The sequence below is a fragment of the Erpetoichthys calabaricus genome, chromosome 6 (assembly GCF_900747795.2).
Source record: "Erpetoichthys calabaricus chromosome 6, fErpCal1.3, whole genome shotgun sequence".
Taxonomy (NCBI): Eukaryota; Metazoa; Chordata; class Cladistia; order Polypteriformes; family Polypteridae; genus Erpetoichthys; species Erpetoichthys calabaricus.
The window spans coordinates 216,962,906-216,979,342 of record NC_041399.2 but is presented as its reverse complement, the minus strand read 5'-3'; the positions used below and the strand labels follow the sequence as shown (position 1 = coordinate 216,979,342).

At 49.7% G+C, this 16,437-nt stretch overlaps 1 protein-coding gene across 1 annotated transcript; it reads left to right on the top strand.

Annotated features, from left to right (window-relative positions):
- The first annotated feature begins 378 nt into the window (after window positions 1-378).
- Window positions 379-16,313, top strand: zgc:101569 (uncharacterized protein LOC449822 homolog). Its single transcript, XM_028790843.2, has 6 exons — window positions 379-635; window positions 4,904-5,074; window positions 11,042-11,139; window positions 11,551-11,695; window positions 12,747-12,896; window positions 16,060-16,313. The coding sequence occupies exons 1-6, from the start codon at window positions 476-478 to the stop codon at window positions 16,281-16,283; spliced, it is 948 nt and encodes a 315-aa protein (XP_028646676.2). The 5' UTR covers window positions 379-475; the 3' UTR covers window positions 16,284-16,313.
- Window positions 16,314-16,437: the final 124 nt, after the last annotated feature.

Genomic DNA, 16,437 nt, shown 5'->3' with positions numbered 1-16,437 from the left:
TGATGCGGTCGGGGGGCGGGACCCGGAATGGGAGGAGGGGTTTAGAGAGGGGGCTAGAAGGTTTTTTTTTGTTTTTTTTTCGGTGTTTGGGGGTTTGGAGGTCGGCGTTTCTTTTCTTGTCTGTTCAAATAAAACTTTTGAGAGACTTTACTACGTCTGTCTGTTTTTGTTTCTCTTCGTCTTTTTTCGAGCCTGGTGCGGAGGTCTCAGCTTTTTATTTTCTGCTGTGCCGTTATTCCGTGGCGGAAAACGTTCTCAGCTCCTTTTCATTTTCGAATTTGAAAAACTGTGCAGCTGCTCTTCTCGTTCTCTTTCTACGGACTGTGGAAGGCAGGGGGCGTGGAAGGCCGAGTCTGCGGTCTGCAGCCAGATACAATTGACCTGCAACGGGACACATCTCTTTCAGAGGGGCGCACGCTTGGACTGAACTTAGTGAGTTTTTTGTTTTCTTTTGTTTTGCTGTGACACTTTCACAATGTCGCTGTCGCGGCTTGGATCCCTTGGCCTCACTGTGACCTGCTCGGTACGCGGCTTTGGCTCCGCACGCTTTTTCGACACTTCGAAGAGTGCAGCGGCGGCGGCGGCAGTTTCGGGACGCGCCTTCCACGTTTCAGTTCGGAAACAGAAACAGCAAGGTACGGGGATGTGGGGCCGCTAGGGGGCAGGAGAGACCCGCAGAGCTGCTGGAGAGCGACGCCGAGGGGGCGGACGACTGCGGGGAGGTGTTGGGCTGAGCCGCGCTGGATCGTCCCGTCCTGCCTCGTCCTCATAAGAATACTTTTTTTTTCAATAATAATACATTTTATTTATTTGTAGGCGCCTTTCTAGAAACTCAAGGACACCGAACAACAGACACAACACAGATTATAAAGAAAAGTAAAATACAAAAGTTAAAATCAGACCGAGCAATTGTAATCAGAGAAAAGCCGTCATAAACAAATAAGTTTTAAGTTTAGATTTGAAAAGTGAAAATGATTCAATATTTCTAAGCTCAGGTGGTAGTGAGTTATAAAGCTGGGGAGCAGAGCAACTGAATGGCAAGACGGGCGAAGGGGGCAGTCAAGTGGGTGGAGGAAGAGGATCTGAGGGTACGGGAGGGAATGGATGGCAACGTGGAGGAGTGAATAAGATTAACGTTACGCAGGTGGAAATACGCAGACCGGGAGATGTCATTGATGTGGGACTGGAAGGAGAAAGTCCTGTCAAGGGTGACACCTGTGGGGAAGGGGACACCGAGGAGTTATCAATAACAAATGACAAGTGATCAGTTTGAGATAATGGGGACTTTGTACCAATGAGGAGCACCTCTGTTCTGTCACTTGTTATTTAATTTAAGAAAATTTGAAGAAAACCAGGATTTGATTTCTGCTATGCAGTCAGTGAGTGAGGAGGGCGGAGAGGAAACGGCAGGACTGCTAGTGACACAGAGCTGGGGGGCATCAGAGTAACAGTGGAAGGTAACGTTAGATTTATGACAGGGGGAGGAGGGAAATAATGAAAAGGAGGGTCCCCAGGACTGAGCCCACCTGAAGTAACGGCGCTGGGTTGGGATGTGAAAGTTTTAAGCTGAACGAACTCATCTCTGGGGGGGTGGGGGGGGGGCTTCACACGTTAGCACTTCTGTGTGATTTAGTAAAACTTGAAAGGGTCTTCGAGGCGAGCAGACTGGGAGAAGGAACTGTAATGGGATATGACGACTTTCGAGGTGCGCACCAGCTCAACAGCCTCCCTTTTTTGCACTGGCAGGTCTGGAGTGTACACATGGGGACTTGTGTTATATAGCGCATTGCAGAATGAAAGTCATCTCAAAGTGAACTTAAGTAGTGGCCACCATGATACTGTCATGTGTGCAGAGTCTGGTGACATTCTGAACAACAAGCAGCAGGGTGGCGCTCAATGGCAGGGAAAAGCAGAATGAATGAATTAGAGATATCTGTTATATAGCGCCTTACACTTGAATCAGTTATATAATGCCTTTCATATCTATCTATCTAATCCTGCTGACTACGCTATCTATCTATCTATCTATCTATCTATCTATCTATCTATCTATCTATCTATCTATCTATCTATCAGTTCCTTCACTCTATATATCCATCTCTCTTATTATATAGTGCCTTTCCTGTCTATTATGTAGTTCCCTTCATTCTATATTAGAACATTAGAACATTAGAACACTCTAGACGAGAACAGGCCATTCAGCCTAACAAAGCTCGCCAGTCCTATCCACTTATTTCTTCCAAGAAAATATCAAGTCGAGTTTTGAAAGACCCTAACATCTTACTGTCTGCCACACTACTTGGTCGCTTATTCCAAGTTTCTATCGTTCTTTGTGTAAAGAAAAACTTCCTAATGTTTGTGTGAAATTTACCCTTAACAAGTTTCCAACTGTGTCCCTGTGCTCTTGATGAACTCATTTTAAAATAACAGTCTCGATCCACTGGACTCATTCCCTTCATAATATTAAACACTTCAATCATGTCACCTCTTAATCTTCTTTTGCTTAAACTGTAAAGGCTCAGCTCCTTTAATCTTTCCTCGTAATTCAACCCCTGTAGCCCGTAATCAGCCTAGTCGCTCTTCTCTGGACCTTTTCTAGCGCTGCTATGTCCTTTTTGTAGCCTGGAGACCAAAACTGCACACAGTACTCAAGTTGAGGCCTCACCTTATTACTGTATATACATTTATCTTTTATATAATGCCTTTCATATCTAGTGCCTTCCCCTCTATCTTTTTATGTATTATATAGTGCCATTCATATTTATCTATTGTGTGATGCCGTACATATCTATCTTTCATTTTATGTCTCTCATATATATATCTAACAATCTTTTCAGTGCCTAGCATATCTATTATATAATGGCTTATATGTCTATCATTTTTATAGTGCCTTTCATATCAGTTGTCTATCTACATTTAATATACTGCCTTTCATTCTATTATCTTTGTACTGGGGCGGCACGGTGGCGCAGTGGGTAGCGCTGCTGCCTCACAGTTAGGAGACCTGTCTGGGTTCGCTTCCCGGGTCCTCCCTGCGTGGAGTTTGCATGTTCTCCCCGTGTCTGCGTGGGTTTTCTCCCACAGTCCAAAGACATGCAGGTTAGGTGGATTGGCGATTCTAAATTGGCCCTGGTGTGTGCTTGGTGAGTGGGTGTGTTTGTGTGTGTCCTGCGGTGGGTTGGCACCCTGCCCAGGGTTGGTTCCTGCCTTGTGCCCTGTGTTGGCTGGGATTTGCTCCAGCAGACCACTGTGGATGGATCTTTGTACTGTACAGTGCCTTTTACGCCATAGTTTTCTGGTTATCTTTTATATTGTACCTTACATATCTATCATTTATATTTTTCATTTCTCTGATATATAGCTCCTTTCATGCTCTATATATCTTTTTATCTATGTAGTGCCTTTCACTCTCTCTCTCTATATTATGTAGTGCTTTTCATATCTGTGTATTTATTTCACTCTGCACATTTGTTTATCTGTTATAGTGTGCCTTTCTTTCTTTCTTTCTTTCTTTCTTTCTTTCTTTCTTATGTATGTATTATATAGTGCCTTTCACTCTATATATTTGTCTCTTATTTGTTTATCATCTGTCTTTCAATGTGATGTATAGCGCCTTTCACTTTCCCTGCCTACTCTTTCACTCTGCCCATCTATTATTTAGCACCTTTCACTTTGTCTGTCTGTCCGTCACTAATCACATCGATTCGCACACACAAGTTGAAGTTCCACTTGTTGCTGCACTTGTGACTCTAATGACCTCCTAAGTCTCTAAACTGATGAACGGGTTACTTTAACTGGTGACTCTGAATTGTCCCCTCCTTTGTGTCGGTGGCTGTTGCCGTGGTTGGCATTGGCTCTTGCCTTGTGCCCAGGGCAGCTGTGCTCTGCCCAACTGGATTAAGTAGGTTTCAGCTGGTCATGCCGTGTCGGGTTATGCTGCACTTTCTGTTAAGTTGAGGTCACTTCATAAAACACTTGGGGACCCGCAGAGGCTCAGCGTGGTGCCCATCAAGTACCAAACCTCAAATCTAAATGTGCGGCACAACAGACTCGGGGGTCAATTTCAAGAGTCAGTCCTGCACAGGGTGTCTGCCGGGATGTTAACTGTAGCCACCGATGGAGGGAGACCCCAGTGATGAGGATGACAACAGAAAGGGGACCTGACAGATGTGAAGGTAGCGGACAAAATGAATCCTCTTTGTCATGATGGGACAGCCTCACTGGTCCAGGGTTCAGTCCTGGCCCAGTTTGTGTGTTCCTTTCGTTTCCACAGACGTGCTGTCCAGCTCATGCCAAAGACCACTTTGGTGGAGTGGAGTCTCTAAATGAGCCCACCCTGTCCTGTCACCTGGGGACTGGCATTGCCTCAAGGTTGGCACAGTCTGTTCCTGACCCCAAAGAGTGTTGCAGGGGCCCAGCAGGAGGGTTAGGGTGTCGGATGTCAGTTTGCATTAAACTGAAGTGAACATTCAGGTCCATGGAAACCGACGCACCTGGAAGACGGGCGCGGGAAGATTGGAAATAGTGGCGAGGCTCCATGTGCCACCAGAGCGGCCCATCTGCTGTCTGGTTAGAGGTGCCCGGTTCAGGGCCGCCCGCTCTGTGCTTTGTTTAGCGGGGCTGTCAGGAGTCATCAGCGCCATCGCCCCCTCTTGCCCCAAGGTGGTATTGCTTACCTTCTCAGAGTCATAGAGGTTGTCCCCAGGTGGGTGTGTGTGACAATATTTAACATTAACATTACCGATGTCACTTTTATACCGTTATTTCTATATTTTCTACGCTGTGTTCTGTTTTCTGTGTGTTATTCTTGCTGCACTGCCTTGGATTGGGTCCGTCCTTGATTTGCATGTTGCTATGGTTACAGGTCCCCGTCACATAAAACCCAACGTGTGTTTCTTTGCAGCTCTGGGGCCCAGCGTGCTGGTGGAGCGCCACGGTTCCATTTGTTCCATTGGAATCAACAGGCCAGAAGCGAGGAACGCCGTCAATCTGGAAACGGGCCGGCAGCTGGTCGAGGCCTTCAAGACCTTCGAGGGAGACTCGTCGCTGACCGCCGCCGTCTTCCATGGCATCGGTTGGTTCTCCTTTTAACTTCTGCCGTGAGAGCCGTCGTTTTGCTGTAGCGTTCTTCTCATTTCAGGAGGTGAGTTTGGGAATTGAGCGCCGGCCACTGTTTACCTACGTGACATTTGTAGGCACACTTCCTCCAGTTGAGGCTCACGGGGGGCTTCAGAACACCTGCGGTTCACAAACCTTCAGCAGAATATGGAGAAGTGGAGACGTGACATCCCGTGGGGGTCTGCTGTGCCCCACACTACTGCTGGTTCTGATTGTAGGCCCACAAAACTCCAAAGGGCCTACACAGGCCTAAAGAGCTAAGCAGGCCAGAACTTGAGACGCGGGCCTAGGGGTCTGCAGGGGTCCAAACATCAATCAAATGTCAAAAATGATTCTCTGGGAGTGAAACCTCTGAGCCCATGGAAAGAGAAAAACTCCAAAAAACTTCACTAAAAATGTCAATTACAGCAAGACCCTGTTAGCCACCTGGTGTCCCGACTTCAGCCATCAGGACCTGGTGACTGTCCTGTCCTGTGTGGGGGTCCTGCATTCTCACCTTCTGCATCCCAAATCAATCATAATAACAAATGTCACCATGTCATTGTCTGGCCCCCTTAGTCTAAACAAGGGGCATAGAGGGGACTGGTGCCAATCAAAGGCAGCACAAGGCAGGGGCAAACCCTGGACAGGACGCCATGTGTGAACAAGTACATATATACACATATAGATAGTGATGGTAGGAGTAAGAGAGACGTATACAGGGCAGCAGTGTGTGGCTGAGCCCCCGATTTGTGCTAACTAACAACACACAGGGCAACATCCAGCCAAAGGAGGAAGACCCTCCGGTCCTGGCATCGTCTTCCTCAGCCTGGAGAAAACACAGGCATCCGCCCCCCCACCACCACGTCCATACGGCAATAGGAATGGGCAGAGTGGCACTGCTTGTGTTGGCGCAGAAGTGACGTCTCTTTGTCTTATGATTTCTCACAAGGTGGCCCAAGCTCTGTGAGGCCTTCAGAATGAGTCAGGACAGCAGGCCCAGAATCCACCCACAAAATACAAGGAACATAAGAGAACCGCACAGCACACACAGGACTAAAGACATAAAGACTAAACAGAATAAAATCAACAGATGACACATAAATAACAAATAATAAACAAATGGAGTAACTTTATAAAAATAACAGAAAAGTAGCAAATAAGAAAATGGAAAATAAACAAAAATAATGAGGGAAAGGAAAGTGAGGTGGCTCAGCCGCAGCCAGCTGGCAGCACTGGCATCACTGCGGTCTCGAATTCCTGCCATTTAGGATGCCCCATGTGTCTGGCTGTTTATATATTTAAATATATGCGCATATGCAAGAGAGGTATTCTGTATATAAGAGATGCCCTGTAATTTAAATCTTCTTCGTCTTCTTTCGGCTGCTCCCATTAGGGGTCGCCACAGCGGATCATCTTCTTCCATATCTTTCTGTCCTCCTCATCTTGTTCTGTTACACCCATCACCTGCATGTCCTCTCTCACCACATCCATAAACCTTCTCTTAGGCCTTCCTCTTCACCTCTAATCTGGCAGCTCTATCCTTAGCACCTTTCTCCCAGTATACCCAGTATCTCTCCTCTACACAAGTCTAAACCAACGCCATCTCACCTCTCTGACTCTGAGCTGACCCTCTAATGTCCTCATTTCTAATTCTATCCATCCTCATCACACCCAATGCACATCTTAGCATCTTTAACTCTGTCACCTCCAGCTCTGTCACCTGTGCCACCATCTCCAGCCCATATAACATAGCTGGTCTCACTACTGTCCTGTAGACTTTCACTGTCACTCTTGCTGATACCCGTCTGTCACAAATCACTCCTGTCACTCTTCTTCACCCACTCCACTCTGCCTGCACTCTCTTCTTCACGTCTCTCCCACAATCCCCGTTACTCTGTACTGTTGATCCCAAGTATTTAAACTCATCCACCTTCACCAGCTCTACTCCTCTCATCCTCACCATTCCACTGACCTCACTCTCATTCACACACATGTATTCTGTCTTGGTGGTCCTACTGACCTTCATTCCTCTCCTCTCATATCTCCACCTCTCCAGGGTCTCCTCAACCTGCAGATCACAATGTCATCAGCAAACATCACAGTCCACGGTGACTCCTGTCTAATCTCATCTGTCAACATGTCCATCACCATTGACAATAAGAAAGGGCTCAGAGCCGATCCCTGAGGTAATCCCACCTCCGTCACTCCTACCACAGACCTCACCACAGTCACACTTCCCTCATCCATATCCTGTACCACTCTTAGTACTTCTCTGCCACTCCTGACTTCCTCATACAATACCACAGCTCCTCTCAGTCACCCTGTCATTTGCTTTCTTCAGGTCCACAAAGACGCAATGCGACTCCTTCGTGTTCTTCTCAAAACTTCTCCATCAACACCCTCAGAGCAAACATCACATCTGTGGTGCTCTTTCCTGACATGACACCATCCTGCTGCTCCCTAATCATCACCTCACTTCTTAACTGAACTTCCACTACTCTTTCCCATAACTTCATGCTGTGGCTCATCAAATTTATCCCCCTGTAGTTACTGCAGTCCTGCACATCCCCCTTATTCTTAAATATCAGCACCAGTACACTTCTTCTCCACTCCTCAGGCATCCTCTTACTTTCCACGATTCCATTAAACAGTCTGGTTAAAAACTCCACTACCATCTCTCCTAAACACCTCCATGATTCCACAGGTATGTCATCTGGACCAATGGCTTTTCCATTCTTCACCCTCTTCGTCGCTGTCCTTACGTCCTCCTTGCTAATCCGTTGCACTTCCTGATTCACTATCTCCACATCATCCAACCTCTTCTCTCTCTCATTCTCTTCATTCATCAGCCTCTCCAAGTACTCTTTCCATCTGCTCCACACACTCTCCTCACTTGTGAGTATGTTTCCATCTTTATCCTTTATCACCCTAATCTGCTGCACATCTTTCTCAGCTCGGCCCCTCTCTGTAGCCCACCGGTCCTTTTCTCCATCCTTAGTGTCCAACCATCTCATACAACTCATCATACGCCTTTTCTTTAGCCTTCGCCACCTCTCTCTTCACCTTGCGCCTTATCTCCTTGTACTCTTGTCTACTTTCTGCATCTCTGACTGTCCCACTTCTGTCTATCATATAGTGCCTTTCACTCTATCTATCTATCTATCTATCTATCTATCTATCTATCTATCTATCTATCTATCTATCTATCTATCTATCTATCTATCTATCTATCTATCTATCTATCTATCTATCTATCTATCTATCTATCTATCTATCTATCTATCTATCTATCTATCTATCTATCTATCTATCTATCTATCACTTGGTGTACTCCAAACGTTTTTTCTTCCAAGCCCTGCCTCTTGATGGCTCCTGCACTTCTGCACATGAAGTGTCACACCAGGCGTGTGTTGTTTATAGCGCCTTTCTGGAGTGAACAAGGCGCTTTATAGAGCAGCGGTGTTTTCCAGCTGCTTTATATGGAGGGTGACCCCCCTCAGGTCACACAGAAGGTGGATCAGCTGCTGATTCTTTTTGCTGAATATAGCGCCTTTCTCTGGCTGACCCCACCCGAGACACTTCACAGTGTCAGGACTGCCACTAGTTCAGTTAATTCATCCCCGGCCATGAAGCAGACATTTGAATCGCAGGGGTGACCCAGAGGCCATCATCACCCGAGCCTTGGCTGGCAGTGCCCACTGTCAGGACCAGCTGAGGGCCATGTGTACGTTTTACAATCCTGAAGACGTCACCGCTGTGCACTTCTGCCTCAACGCCTGTCCTCCACCGTGAACCCCTCAGGCCGATTCTGGTTTTCGTTTGACTGCCTCGTGATGTCCGTCCTCGTTCTCGACTCCTCTGCTTGACTTGGTGTTTTTTTTTTTTTGTTTTTTTTCATCAGATGCCCCTTGGCATTCTGCCATTTGCTTGTCTGAATTCTCACAATATGCCGGTATCTTACTGCTGCCGCTTTGTCTTCCGCTCTTATCTTTGCTTATGATTCCTTTGTCTACCTAAAAGCGGACGTCCTGCCCTGCCAGAGGAGTTGATGCCTCTGCACATTTCCACATTTTGCTGATGAAACTCCTAAATGTATTTTTTCCCCCAAGTTTTTGACCGAGCCGAGTCTCACAGCGGGTGCTGCTGATTCTTTAACCCTACTGTGACTCGGGTGGCTCTCTTGGGCAGCAAAGGAGAGCAGAGAAGAGCAGTGCCCTCTAGTGGTGGGACACATATGAACAAGACAGAGGAGACCTGGCAGCGGCTGGCGACCTGCTGACGTGATGTGCGCCCCCTCTGTCTGTCCTCCCACCACAGGGAGCTTTGGTGGGCATAAGGCTCCCGGCTCTGAGGCGTCTGGAGGGTTGCCAGTTCAAATCCCATTACTGCCAGAAGGGATCCTACCCCATTGGGCCCTTAACCTCAACATTGTTACAGCTGACCCTGCGCTCTGACTCCCAGTTTCCTCTTGGAGATTAATCCAATATACCAAATAGCAAATGGACGTGGACCCCTGCTTGGGCTGGGAATGGTGAACATGCAGCTTTGTCATGTCATTTAGAGGTGGCATCTCCAGTTCCCTGGTGGTACACCCTTACCCTATGGTCACTCTGGCAGGCCATCTCTGTCTGCCAAGGAATTTGCTCATGGTGATGCCCGTCCTCCCCAGCTTGTTTGTCATTTCTAAGATGACACCAGCAGCACTTGGATTTGGCCACTGGATTACTGTGCCAGCCGTGCCAGTCAGGTCTTAGTTGGTAGCAGGCTCTCGTTCTCTCTCTCGTTCTCTCCCCTTCCTGAGCAAATCTGGGGTCACATGACCATCTGTCTCTACTCAGGAATTCGCTCAGGGTGACCCCATCACCCGCCGCCCCCATGAGCCACTTGTTCTCTCTGACAGGGTTAGGGTGACAAAGAAGTCTTTTAGTGCCTATCATGTGGCAGCAGCTCTCTCTCTCTCTCTCTCTCTCTGTTGCACTCGTCCCTCCCATTACACTTGGCCCCTCCCTTCAGTGAATCCGAGTCACATGACCAGGAGCTGGCCACAGTGAGTTCCTTTGAATCACAGAGGCTGTTTCTAACAGCCAATCAGATTTGTAGCTCTATCTCTTCCTTTCTTCCTTACTCTGCTGCGCAGGCTCCTCCCATTACGCCTGGCCCCTCCCTGACCAAATATAGGTCACATGACCACTCCTCTCCCTCTGCGACTCCCCTGCCGCTTGTCCTTCTTGAGATGGCAGCCACAGGCCTCAGACAGAGCAGCCATCCTTTAGCTCAAGTGGATAAGCTGCCAGCCTCTGGGTGACCTGAAAGCTGCGGGTTCAAGTGTGAGGGTCTGCTGGGTGGGCCCTCAGGTATTTAAAGCTCCATTAACTGTGTGCACCACCACAACGAAGACTGGAGCATCATGTGAGGTAAAGGATCAAAGTGGGCAGCACATTTAAACAGAGTGGGCAAAGAGCACCAGAGGGGTCACCTTCAGCCCCCCTATCTCTCCATTCACTGAGGAGCTCAGTGTGAAGGATTTGTGAAACATTTGGTGACCACTTAAATAGTGAGGACGTGATTTAAAAACCCTGGGGGATCAGTAACAGACCACCACACGCCTCCCATCTGTCCACCTGCAGCACAGTGAGCTGGCCCTGCAGAGGGCACTAGTCTGGCACGGGGCACTCTCCTTGGTTTTGGACGTGCCAGCATGCGGATAGCCGTCTTGGTCGTCCCCTGGCGTGTTATCCACACGACCTCATCCCAGGGTGGGCCTGTGCAGGTTATGGGGGTGCTCATGTGCCGCTTTATTGGGGAGCAGCAGGTAGAGCATGGGCTGACCCGTAGGGGGCGCTCTCCTTTTTTCCATCTTTAGTACGAGTGACCACCTGGTGGTGAGCTGGCGCGGGTGCAGGTGTTAAGATTTGATTTTGTCTTTTGTGCTCTCCTGCAGGAGGCCATTTCTGTGCCGGCTTTGACCTGAAGGAGCTGTGCCACCAGCGAGAGGCTCTCGACATCAAGCAGGATGTGACCAAAGGCCCTGGCCCGATGGTAGGAGCCTCCGTCAATAGTGTGGGTGTGTGGTGTGAAAGGCGCTATATGAGTGAATCTCGCCTGATGTATTAGCCGACCGCCAATCTGTTATCATGGGGGGCTCTCCTAGCAGATTGGGGTGAGTAACTACTGAGTGGGGGGGGGGGTTTGAGTTACTTCAAAACAGGACAGAGTGGGGACACAGACAGGTGACATGTCATCCTGCCCTTCTCTTTGTTGTGCCACCCCACTCAGGTGTGAACCTGAAGGATTGCCGTCAGGGCGTCCCTGTTTCTTCTGGTGGTCCCGCCTTGCATGGCTGTCCCTGGGAGGTCCCTGTGACTCACCAGTCATCTTCATGCCCGCTTTGGATGCCAGTGCTGTGTTTCCACATCTCCGCCAACGTCTTTGTGTTTCTCTCTGCCGCAGGGTCCGTCTCGTATGCAGTTCACCAAACCTGTGATCGCAGCGGTCAGCGGCTATGCGGTGGCCGGAGGTCTCGAGCTGTCACTTCTAGCGGACCTGAGAGTCATGGAGGAGAGCGCCATCACCGGAGTGTTCTGCAGGAGATTTGGTATTGCGCCTCTTTCTTTATAGCGCCTTTCACCGCTAGACTCGGGCGTTTCCTGTGCCATTTTATTTGACATTCTGGGACTCACTTGTGCAAACGGTAAGAGCGCCACCTGCTGCTCACTCTTAGATTTGCGCTTTGTTCTTTTAATTTGTAACACCGAGTTGTCCCCTAGCCTGTACCCTGTACCCGGTGTGGGCCATTCTGACCTCCATACCCACCAGCAGACAGTGTGTGGAAGGAGCTCACAATGACATGCCCGGGGTCAAAGTGCAGCTCTGCCACCCAAGCAGAGTGCCTTCTGTAAAATGAGGACTGGCACTGCCACAAATCAACACAGTAGGGCACTCAAAGATAACGAAGAGCAGAAAATATGAAATCAGAGCCAGCGGGAGTGGGGGGGGGGGGTCACATTGAAGTGTACCCAAGCAGGCCTCTCCTGTAGGACCCCCTTATCTCTGGTCCCCCAGCCAGTGGGTGTCTTTTAACCACATTTAACTTGACTGCCAACAGCCCACTCAGGCAGCGCCATTTGTTGCCCTACACAGCCTATCAGTGGCAGGTCACATGGGCTCCCACCAGACGTCACCGTAACCCCTCAGTGTTTGTCTCTAAACGTCCCTCCGTTGAAATATAAAAATATAAAATTACAGGAAAAGTCCGTCTGCAGCGCTGAGCGGCGTCCCTCAGGTGGTCACTCGTCACAATGTTAGTCCCCCCAATTCACAGGGAGCAGAATAAAAGAAAAGATTGGAGTGACCACCTGAAAAATGGACTTTAATGCAGATAAGTGCAACAGCCAGGCAAACGGGCATTGATTACGGCGGCATGATGGGCAGGTCCTACAACGGTTTACCCTGATGTGCCATTTTAATCCTCCTGGTAACATCCTGGCACAAACAATTAAAAAAGACCAAGAGAAGGACAGCTGAGCCTGGAGAGTTGACATCAGCTGAGACTGAAGGGGGCGCCAGGAAGTGACTGTCGGGCTCATCCTTCTGGCAGTGCCCGCCGTGTCATCACACACACACTTGTGTCTTCTCCCTTCCTCTAGGAGTTCCTCTCATCGACGGGGGCACCGTCAGGCTACCTCAGCTCATCGGGCTCTCCAGGGCCTTGGACCTCATCCTCACGGGACGTCCGGTGGGCGCGCAGGAGGCGCTTCACTTTGGAATTGCCAACAGAGTCGTTCCAGATGGCAAAGGTACATGCGCGTGAGTGAAGCTGTGCATGAGTGACCCCTCACCCTCTCATCCCACTCCTACCCCTGGATTTTGGGGTCTTTTTTTTTTTTTTGTTCCTTTGCTGAGCTTTTTTCCTACTGCAGAGGGCCATTTGTGTGGGGGGGTCCATTTGCAAACATCAAGTGAATGAACGCAACCTCAAGGTGGCACCAGAGAGGCTGGCAATCAAACTAAAGGTGCAGTTTTAGCACCAATGGGCTATGGCAGTGTTTCCCAACCGGTGGGCTGTGGTGGCATTGCAGGAAGGTTGGGCTGACTATGGACGTACCCCTGAGCCCCCCCCCCCGCCACCCCCCAAAGCATGTGTCACAGTGGCAGCATCACATTTGGCTTATGGCCAATCCTGCGATGACCTTCCCAGACACTTTGCATGAGCAAACCCCCCACTCCCCCCCCCCCACCACTTTGACACCAAATTCACCCCCCTCAGTGGGTCCTGCTAAATTCTCAGAGGGGGTCCCTGGTATGGGGAATTCTGGGTTGTGACACCACAAAGGGATATGGGCAGAGGAGCCCATTTACAAACCGGGTGATGTTACGAGAGTGTCCATCAGGGGGCAGTGCTGGGCACTGAGTGGCGATCAGCAAAAAAAACAATGAAAGCAGCTGGCAAGACACAAGAAGCTCCGACCAGACTGGAGGAAGATGGTGGTGGTGCCAGTGATGAGGTCAATGAGGCGGAAGGGGCGGGGTCAGGGAGTCCCAAACCGGAAGTGATGTCATGAGCCGCCGAGCTGCAATTCTCTGGAGGGAAGGGAAGGAGAGGCATTTGGAAGCAGTGCCAACCCCTGACTTGGCAAGTCGACTCGCCCTGACATCGTCTCCCAGGCACACGTGTGTGACAACAGGTGGACTTATCCGGCACTTTCTATAAAACTTTAAACTTGGACTTCATTGCTGGACAACACAATTTGTGCAAACTGGTGCAGTTTCCAGATGACACAAAGCTCAGTGACGGGGACTTGGCTACATCGTCACAGAGCCACCTGGGCAGCCCACCAGCTGGGGCCAATGGAACTCAATGTAGTTTTATCCAACACACTGAATGGCACCATAAATGACCCTTTTAAACGGACACACTGGTGACGTCACCTGCGCACACTCCCTGGGACTTCTGGCAGGTTACCTTGGTAACAGCTGGCACAAAAGTCACAAAACGACGCTGCCCATCAATATTCAAAATGGTGACGTAATAAGACACTAAAAAATGACAACTTAGTCAGGAACTAAAATGAGATGAAATAAACTCCTCAAGTGAGGTCCTCGACCACCGCAGAGACCCCAGGATTGGCACCAGAAAGTCCCAGAAACACCTCAGGAATCTGTAAAAAATCCTAAAGAACACCAATCACCATCAACACAACCGGAATGTTCCGTCCATCTCCTGCTGCCCTGCCTCATCCAACGTTGTCTTCCTCCTCCCTTTGTTTATGTGGGACCCGCCACTACTTCTGCTGTCACCGCCTGTCACAGCAGAGCCACCTCCAGGTCATACACACAACAGGGACGTCCCCTCTCAACAGCACCCTCTGGTGGCACCCAAGGACCTCAACAGGGTTGCTTTTCTGAACTACAAGTCCCAGGAAGGCCTGTGGGTGTCACGATCTGGGACTGGGCCATAAGGGCACTGCCACCTCTCGTAATGGGGGGGGTGACTTGTTTTTGATGTAAGGTCTCCACCAGTCCACCCAGCACCCTTTCACCCCAGCTGAGACAAGAACTGAAGGTCATCCTGGCCGAGTTGCACCTCCATTCATGTAGTCCCTCCATTGCCAGGCAAAGTGTCACCCTCTATGCCAGCCGGGATGCCAGTCATTCACACTGTATTTTTGTTGCTGATTTTTTCACATGACATGAAATGCACCTTGAAAGGAAAACTGTCACTGTCACCCGTCAAAGTTGCGTGGGTGGGCTTGAGCGAGTACTGCGTTTTGATTGGTGGCTCATCGGTCGCTCCACTTCTAGACTCCGGGCTTCTCGAACACAAATGTAAAGCCACCGCGTCACTCAGCCACACACGGTCACTGCCTTGGCCACACCCCTTACCGATGACTCGCCAATCAAAGAAACAGAACTCGCTAGGGCCCGCCCTCTCCACTTTTGACAGGTGAAGGTGACAGTTTCTACTTCTGTGTCACTGAAATGAATTCATGAAATAAACACACAAAGAAACCAGCAACACAAACCTGGAACTGTTTATGGTGACGTCACTGCAGTTGGATTTACTTTTTGTCACATTTCACAGTAAAAGTCCTCTTATTATGTTGTTTGTTATCCAAGGTGACTTTCAACATGCGACACTCGATTGGTTCCACTTTCTCTTTGGTTTCCCCCCAGCTGGCGCGCCAGCAGGTGAAGTGACTCGCTCAGGGTCACGTGGTGTCAGTAGTGGGATTTGAAGCCTCGGCGTCTAAAGTCTGTGGCACTACCCCACACTCAAGTTTCTTTATTGATTTATTTAAATATTCCACCATATGCAAGGACCCCAGAAGTGCGTCACCCTGTGAGAGTGGGTGGCTTACTGGTATGTGGGTGGCGTGGGGGCGCAGCAGTTAGCATGTTTGAACGTGTTGATCACACCTGTGTGCTTGAGGCCACTTCACTGCCATCTGATCGTCTCATGCAGGGTGGCACAGTGTGGCAGTTCGGCGCCCCCCTTCTGACCTGTCACCCTCTCACAAGAAGTGCCATTTAAGTGTCGTCATTCCATCGCCATGGTGAACAAAACTCATTGATTCCCCAAATGTCACCAATGGGTGCACAGTGAGGGGTCTCTCCCATTGTTGTAATGCATCTTGGCACCCATGTCCTGTAGCAATGTGGCTCCCTGCTGGGGTTGGGTTGCTTCGTCCCCATCTGGAATGAGTGGGATGGGGGCACAAGGACCTGCTGGCCACTGACCCTGAGCCCCCAACAGACCCTCCTCTTCTTGGTGGCATTGAGTCTTTTTTTGCTGTCCATTTTCTGAACCCGCTTTTCTGGGCAGGCTCACTGGATCCTATGCCAGTAAGCATTGGGCTCAGGACGTGGCGGTGTGCCAGTCCATCACTTCCCATCCCGTGTGTGACCCTCACGTCACAGATGCCCCCGTCACTCACTGCGTGTCCCCTTTGTCTTTTCCAGGCCTCGACTGTGCTCTGGACCTCGCCGAGCGGATCTCGTGTTTCCCCCAGGAGTGCCTGCGTGCGGACCGAAGCTCGGCTTACCACAGCGTCTTTGATGCGCCATCCTTCACCGAAGCCATGCAGTTCGAGTTTGACAACGCCAAGCACGTCCTCCTGAGCGAAGCCATCGCTGGCGCCGACAAGTTTGCCTCTGGGATTGGGAAAGGGGGAAAGTTTTTCTAATAAAAAGGCACAGGTGTGCCCTGGCATGGACCGTGTGCTGAGTGTTGAATCCATCCATCCATCCGTCAGTGAACCCGCGCCCGTCTGTCTGAGTGCTGGGTACACGGGCCGACGATGAGCGAACATCCATCATGAGTTTCGGGCGCAACTGGAG